General features: G+C 38.2%; 1 protein-coding gene across 3 annotated transcripts in view; it reads left to right on the forward strand.

Moving 5' to 3' along the window:
- Nucleotides 1-7,518, forward strand: part of SEC11C (SEC11 homolog C (S. cerevisiae)) — a 10,027-nt gene extending 2,509 nt beyond the window's left edge. For 2 of the 3 annotated variants that reach the window (XM_009330320.1, XM_009330322.1), the window contains 3 exons: nt 1,094-1,213; nt 2,493-2,550; nt 2,977-4,350. In XM_009330320.1, coding sequence (XP_009328595.1) covers nt 1,094-1,213; nt 2,493-2,550; nt 2,977-3,030 — 232 coding nt within the window. In that variant the 3' untranslated portion in view covers nt 3,031-4,350. Of the gene's footprint in view, nt 1-1,093; nt 1,214-2,492; nt 2,551-2,976; nt 4,351-6,963 lie in introns of those variants that run through there. The other variant, XM_009330321.1, reaches the window with a different exon arrangement.
- The last annotated feature ends 731 nt before the right edge of the window (nt 7,519-8,249 follow it).

Genomic DNA, 8,249 nt, shown 5'->3' on the forward strand with positions numbered 1-8,249 from the left:
AAAGGAATGAGCCTCCTTAATGGCCAGGAGAGGTCAAGACGTCAGCTCTGGCTCCGAGGGAGCAGCCTTGCTCTCTGAGCTCTGCAGGCATTCATCCGTGGGGGGGGGGAAATGCCACCTACTGAAGCGTTTCTATCGCTTGGATTTCTCCGTACAATCCCCTAAAAACCCCACATAATGTTTTGTCTGCATTATGTTATTTAAAGACTGGTTAAGTGTATTTTTTTTATTTGCCACTTAATAAATATCAAATGTAAGTGAGGTTTTGCCTGGAACTCACTGTATTGTTTAACAATTAATGAGTGACCTAAAACTGTAATGCAGTGTTAGTGACAAAATACTGAATTTGATGCAGATTTGCAGCTACTTTAGAGGCTCTTCAATATTTTTTTCTATCAAAAGAGGACAAAGCTTTATTTTTGACATAAATATGATTACTAAGAGTTAAACAAGTGTATAGAACTTAGAAGAAAATTGTCTAAAGCATTGTATTATTATACCACCTTCTTTCTTAAGGGAAGATTTTTAGGGTCTCTCTCATCTGAAATTTGTGATTCAAATTCAATTAAATTCATTCTCTAATGTGTGGTGACTTCACAGGATATTATTCCACAGTTTGTAAAAACAAACGAACAAAAAACAGCCAAAAAATCCCACCCACCAAACAAACAAAAAAACCCCTCTTAGTAGGGTATTATTCAGTACTTCAGAGTTAAAATTCTGTTCTGTTGAAAATGCAGAGGGGGATGGTTGGTTTTTTTCCCATGTAGGCACATCTGCTTTTGCTGAGGAGGTTTAGTGCCTGCTCTGGCTGGACGATATCCCTTTCATGTTCATTGTGTAATTGCTTACATCAGTTGACAATCTAGGAGTGTTTTAAAAAACATTTCTTGTTAAAATCTGTTGACTCTGTCAGTAAAGTCTGTAATGTTAATGATTTAATGGTGTTTGTTAAATAAGCAGGACAAGCAGGACTGGAAGTAAACATTGTTATCTAATCTTGTAGCACTTGTCATCTTCATTGTGCTTTGTAGATGTTAATTGAGGTTTTTAAATTAAGTGGTATTTAGTTTATCACCTTGTTGCCTTCTAGAGAAAATGGGAACATCAAATTTCTGACTAAAGGTGATAATAATGAAGTTGATGATAGAGGCTTGTACAAAGAAGGTCAGAACTGGTTAGAGAAGAAAGATGTTGTTGGAAGAGCAAGAGGGTAAGTAATGCAAAATGTCTATGTTCTTTGTAACTAAAACAGAAAATTTAGAGTTTAAATCAGTTCTGCTGTTGGTGTAAACTAGAGCTGGTATGGTTTTTTTTTTTTAATTTCTTAAATAAAATAGTAATTAAAAAAAACTACCTGGAAAAGTTGCTTTCTGTAGTTCTCTCACTGATGTGGAGAGTGGAAATTAATTTTTTGAAAAAATGGCACATTTAACAAATAATTCACCAGTAGATATAAAATTAACCAACTTATCCTTGTAATCACTAGAAATTACTAGGAAATTATTTCCACATTCCACAGGAATTTTATGCAAGGTTTGAGCTTTTGACTTTGTCCCCTTCCCCAGTTGAGAAGAAATCTCTTTTAAGATTTTTCTCAAATAACTTGATTAAATTTTTGTCTAAGGAAAAAAAAAATATTTTGCATTCAGATATGTGTTAGTGACAAGTCTAAATGGTTGTTTTACACTGTTCTTATTTGGAATGCTTTTGCTTAGAGCCTGTGGCAAAATATTGTTTGGGCTGTGAGAGTCGTCTTAGTGATGCCATGAGAAGCTTGATGCGAGTTCTGCTGTGTCCAGTAGGCTAAGATTAATGTTGTAGGCCAAACCCAGTGGAAAGTAGGACTTCTTGTATCACATCATATACTTGTGTATTTTATTGCCTAATTTAAGAGTTCCATAAGTTGTCATAAATATAGGGTTAACTTGCAAAGCAGTACAAAATACTTTTCTGCAAGAATATTTATTTGTTTGATTTTTTTAGATTCTGTCCCTGCCTTCAAGTTAAATAAAAAGAAACAGAAGAAGTGCCCCTTTAAACCTTTAATGCTGGTAGACTAGGTTAAATGCTAATTTTAAATACTTTCCGTATTAGTTTGAAACCCTTTCTGTGTTGGATTATATGGCTTTTATAGCTGCAGAACAACAGGAGACCCTGAAAAGCAGATTCCCTTGTGTTGTAGGATGTTAGGCTTTTGTGGGTACCTCTCATTACGATGATATTTCCTTGCCATTTCTGGGATCCATGTGTATTTTTAATGCTATGAATAATATGCAGCAAGATGAAGCATGGGAGGAGAGGGAAATCTGAGAGATCTTGCTCCCAAACTTTCATTAAGTACATATCGTCTTTAAAGCTCTTGTTGTCTATCAGAATTTTTTTTTTCTCTGAAATCCATTATCTAAAATATTCAAGACTGAGTAACATTGAAACATTTCCATGTAATATTTGAGGGTTAATTTTACATTCATCTGTTTTGTCAATTACAGATTCTTGCCTTATGTTGGTATGGTAACTATAATAATGAATGACTATCCAAAATTTAAGGTATGTATACAGACATTTTGCATACTTGAATTTAAAACTATAAAATAGCAAGTAAAGATAGTAAGAATCTTGCATATAAGAATACATGTTAATAAATTTGTTTCTGTGGTTTAGTACCTAATGTAAAATGAGCTATGTTTTCTTGCTTATTTTAGCTTGTCTGTTACCCAGTAGAACTTAGTATTAGTAGTCATTTGAAAACATTTAATTCATAGGAATATCATAAGTTAAGTGTATACAGTTGTGATGCCTATTTGTAATGAATATGGTCACATTAAAATATTTCTGTAATTCTATAGGAACACAACTCTATAATTGTGTACTCGTCTAGAAGGTGTAATGTTGGAGAGGGCACACTTTGAACAATTTGTAATTTCAGAGCTTCTATGAAGAGAAATTATAATCAGTCTTCATTTTCTTTTGCAGTATGCTCTCCTGGCAGTAATGGGAGCATATGTACTGCTGAAACGTGAATCCTAAAAAAAAAAAAAAAAAAAGCCACTTTTCCAAGAACAAAGTACAAAGTTAAATATAAGGGGAAAAAAACTAATATATTTCAGATGTTTTCATTTCTGTATACAGTTACAAAACTGTGCAAGCTTTTGTCTTGTCTAAATAAACTGTACGACTAATGAGTAAAGCTTTTGGCTGTTGGTTAATTATGTAATGGCATATTTACTGTCTTAAATAGATCCTGCTTTCAGTTAGTCTTTTGCTTGTTTGGAAGACACAGACTGTCATGTGCTAAAGCAGCTTACGGCACTCCTTGACATGCTGTGTTGTTTTTCTTAAGCGATACTGCATCTGAACCCACTTTCTCCCTCCTGTTTGTTCATTTTTCTTTGCTTGATTATTTTTAATCTCTGTCAGTGCCCTCTCTTTTCACGACCATACAAATTGTTTTTATCAGTACTTATAAGGGCACAGCATATGTGTTGGAACAGGTAGTGAGTTGTAGGAGTCTAGTTAGACTTAGGCCTAAAGAAAGTTGTCTAGATATGGCTGACAAAAATAGACAGGAAAGGGTCTTTCATTCTGATTCAGAACTGAGAAGTGGAAACTTGGAGCTTTTTCCCTGAATTTGAAACTTGCTCCTTTGTGGTGTAGGGACAAAAAAACCTAATGACCTGATTTTTAGAGACCTGATTTTTAGGGACTGTGTTTGTTTCTAGAATTCAGGCTGTTAACCATTCTGCCTTTATGTTCCTAGTGTTAAAACACACCTAACAAAAAGATTTTATGGGTTTTATTAACACTTGTAAATTACTGAATGAATAGCACAGTAGTGTACTTAAGTAATATTAACCAATAAGGGTAAGACATAACTCATATTCCAATTTTGAGAATGTATTGTTCTCTTCTATCATATGATACCTGAATAGTGTTAAACATAAAATTGATTTTTCATTTTAAAACTTACCTGATAACTGTCTTATATGAAATACTAGATTTTTCTCTTCTTGACTTCAAATGTCAATGTTGTACCTTCCACAAAGCAGAACTTGTTTTCCTCGCTTGCTTTGTTTTTGTAGCTTTGATAAGGAACAGCATGATGGTTTTTTCCTGTGGAGTTTTGTTTCTTCTGTAATGCCTTACCTCTACAGAAATACACTATTGTACAATAATGGCACCTCTTCTGTTGTAACTGCTAGTGCTGAAAGGCAGACAACTGCTGAATTTTTCCAAGTAATGCTACTTCTTTTGTGTCCTGCTAAGTAGTTTTCATGACAAACTGTATTATAAAAATGACTTGTTTTGTGTCAAATTGTGTAGAAATAAAATTGAATATAATAAATGGCATATCAGAGTAATTTAGGTATCCTTAATGCAGTCTTCTCAGAAGTGTGCCATCACAGTTAGGAAAAAATAATTTAATTTTTGGACGGAGTGTATGTGTAGTAAGATTTCATGCCCCCTCCTCCCAGTATTGCTGAAATCAGAATTTATTCCTGTCCACCTATCCCAATGCAGTCACAGTCAGCTCTAACTTTGAGAGTGGGGTTTTGGACATAACCCAAATGACAAATTTGGCACATTATTATGGGAATTTATTCTTGTGTTGAGGAAACATGGATTAGTAAAATCACACAAGGATAACATCTAAATATGTGGGTTCATGCTCAGAAAAAAAGGTTGTATTTTTGAGGTATGATATCCTCTGTCTTAAGTCTCCTTGATAAATCTTAACCTGCAGAATTGACTTGCACAATGGAGTAAAATATGGTTGTCAGTGTTGCCATATCTGTTCTTTCAGTGAAATGTTGGATGACAGTGTGGGCCCAGTTTATCTTCCTGGTTTTAGCTGGATGCCTTGAGATCTGTTAATTGCTTCCACCAAAGCAACTTTGGTCAGCCATGTACAATAACCTGTTCAACCATATAGGTAATCTACTTTCTCTTTTGTGATAAACAGTAGCTTTTTTTTCAGCTGGTAGGACCAGATGCCATAATGATAAATCTTATATAAATATGAAAAGTTCTTGCCTGCATGGGAAGGGTATAAAGAAGATGGAGCTAGATTCTTCTCAGTGGTGCCCGGTGACAAGGCAAGAGACAATTCCATCTGAACACTAAAAAAACCACAAACTTTTACTGTGCAGATGGTTGAACACTAAAACAGGCTAAAAACATGGTAAAACCACTAAAACATGGTACCGCTATTCTTATGTAGGATAAAAGACTCCCCCCCCCAATTTAGGAATCTCATAATTGTTTCTAAAAAACAGTCTTATAGTATTTCAGTTGATCACTAGCAAGCTTAACCTTTTCTATAAAGAAATACATTAGTTCGCTAACTGGTGGCTACTTTGTTCAGGCCTATTTGGTTGGCTGCCTATGAATGCTTGGAGATGACTCACCACCGACTGGATTGGGTTGCTCTTCACTGTTCTGAAAGTGACTGAAAGTCTCTGTTCTTGACTTTCATTCCCTTAATTGTCTGAGCTACTTTAAGCCAACCATTTCCACTTCTGATGATCTAGTTAGGTAGTGCTGCTTATTAATTTCCTTACAGTAGTAGTCAGGGATGGAAGGAGTGCCAAAAGTTTTGCCCAGAATCTAAATTTCTGGTATAAACCCTTTCCTTCTGCTAGATATAACAGTACAGAATCTTTTAGTTCTTGGGCTGAGAAGCAATGATAAATGAGCCTCGATGGTGAAATGTGTATCAGAAGAGTGTTGTCTTTCTGCTGTGAGTAAATTGCACTGTACGATGCTTGCATGATTTAACATCCCCTAAATACACAGTTTGCTGTTTGATATATTTTGTAACTGAATATTACCAGCTTTTCCTGCTAGTCTTGCTGAGAACAAGTTTGAAGGTAACTTTGCACGTTGCAGCTGAACTTACCTATCAGCTCCAATTGCCGAGATCAGATGATCCTCCTGCTGCAGACAACATGGTCGTGTATCTCTCTGTGTAAGCTGCCATGTTCACTGGAGCCAATGCAACTTGTGAACCCAGGAAGAAGTTAGTTCTTCTCTGGTGGGTTTGTGAGTTGAGCAAGCTCAGCAAAGGACATGGCAGGGTGGGGAGGAAACAGGAGCAAGATAGAGGCAAAGGAGGAGGAACAGGTTTTGCCTTTGGGAACAGTGAGCTGTTAGATTTTCCCCAACTATAACATGTAACTTTGTGTTTAAAATTTAAGAAGGATGTGAAGGTACTCGAATGCATCCAGAGGAGAGCAGCAGAGCTGGTGAAGGGCTGGAAGGCATGTCCTGTGAGGAGCGGCTGAGGACTATGGGTTTGTCTCGTTTGGAGAAAAGGAGGCTGAGGGGCGACCTCATTGCTCTCTGCAGCTTCCTGAGGAGGGGACGTGGAGAGGGAGGTGCTGATCTCTTCTCCCTGGGATCCAGGGACAGGACACGTGGGAATGGCTCAAAGCTGCGTCAGGGGAGGTTTAGACTGGATATTAGGAAGCATTTCTTTACCGAGAGGGTGGTCAAACACTGGAACAGCCTTCCTGGAGAGATGGTCAATGCCCCATGCCTGTCAGTGTTTAAGAGGCATTTGGACAATGCCCTTAACAACATGCTTTAACTTTTGGTCAGCCCTGAAGCGGTCAGGCAGTTGGACTAGATGATTGTTGTAGGTCCTTTCCAGCTGAAATATTCTTCCAGCTCTTCTATTCTATCCCATTCATCCGTTTATCACCTCTAAAATAATTTGCAGCAAGGGCAAAAGCTAGCCCCAAATTAAATTTATGTATATTGCTGCTCTTTGTGCTTCAAGCAGAATTTTACATACACTCTTCAGAGGTAAGGGACAAACTGTGCTTGTGCGTGTGTTTTGGCAGGTTATAGATGGGGCTGACTAATAAAAAGCGGGTTAAGATCCTATGTATTTGATACATCAAGGTGCTTTCCCTTTTCACAAATACAACTTCTTTCTTCAATTGCCTGCTCTGCTTCTAGGCTGCAGCTTCCCTTTGAAGCCAGGACATATCAAGGATATAATTGGTGGATCTACTGACTTATTAACTGGAGGCAAAGTGCTCCATTGATCCTTGAAGCTGTGGTAACTGGTTCACCTCAGCTCACATGCTGCTTAGACATCAATACTCCCTGGAAAGAATGGCTATCATGGCTATTGGTGTGAAATACTGTGCATTGTGTCACTGGAGAAAAGAAAAGAGCATTTTAAAGCAAATGCATACATCCTAGCAAGGCCTCTGGATGATTTTGTGGTTTTTTTTGAGGAAGATCAAGATGCTACAGGCACAGGCAGTATGTTTTTAACTGAGCAGTTGGGAGTAAGAGAAGCTCAGACTTTGATTGAAGCTGTTCTGTTTTTTCTTTCCAGTTAGCTGCCTTTTCACAGCTCGGCTAAAAACTGTCCCTGTGCACCCAGGGCTGTGCAGGCTGCAGCATGTGCAGAAGGGGGCTGCGGGCATTGTGGGGACCCCTGGGCTGGGGCCATGAATGAGGGCTGGGCACCAGCGCAGACCCTCGGGGTGACGACGGGGGCTGGTCCCCATGACCATGAACGCTGTTGTGCTCGCAGGAAAGGGCTGAGCGGGAGATTGGCTTTGTTCGGTCTCCTCCACTTCTCTCATCTCAGCACTTCGGTGTTTGATGTCAGGGTCACAAAGGCTGGGGGCGTGCGGGGCAGCCCCAGCACCGCTTGCTGGGTGCCCCTCTGCTCTTCACAGCCCTTCTGTCTCAGGACACTGAAGGCATGTGAGTCTTGGCTGCCAGATGTTCAGGTTGAACTGCTGCCTGCGTTGGTAGAGGTAAAATGAGTACATGGAGTAACTGGAGAGAGAACTCCAGTTTAAGCCGTGTTAGCAAGTCATTTTTCTCTATGTTTAATCGAGAAATTGAGCAACAGTGATGAAAAGGACATTTTTCCTCTGCATGCATGGATTTTATCAGTGTTTCTTTGAACATCTTGGGGGCCAAAAGCAAACAAAGCATAAGCCACTCACATGACAAAACTTCAATATGTTTCTCTGCTACACAGCTTGGCTTAAATAAGTATATTCCATCTCTTCTATCATCATTTATGTTTTTGTACATAGAACCAACTGTGCTTCTCTATCATTTATATGTGAATATGCTATCAGCAGAAACAATATATACATATGCTATATATAGTCTGTATCTATATGTAGGTATATGGAAATCTGACGTGGGCATGACCACCACCTGAACTTTGAAGCTGTTTGAAATACGAACCTCTGTCTGGATTTGAGTTTTAC

This window comes from Pygoscelis adeliae, unplaced genomic scaffold (genome assembly GCF_000699105.1).
Source record: "Pygoscelis adeliae isolate BGI_AS28 unplaced genomic scaffold, ASM69910v1 Scaffold568, whole genome shotgun sequence".
Classification (NCBI taxonomy): Eukaryota; Metazoa; Chordata; class Aves; order Sphenisciformes; family Spheniscidae; genus Pygoscelis; species Pygoscelis adeliae.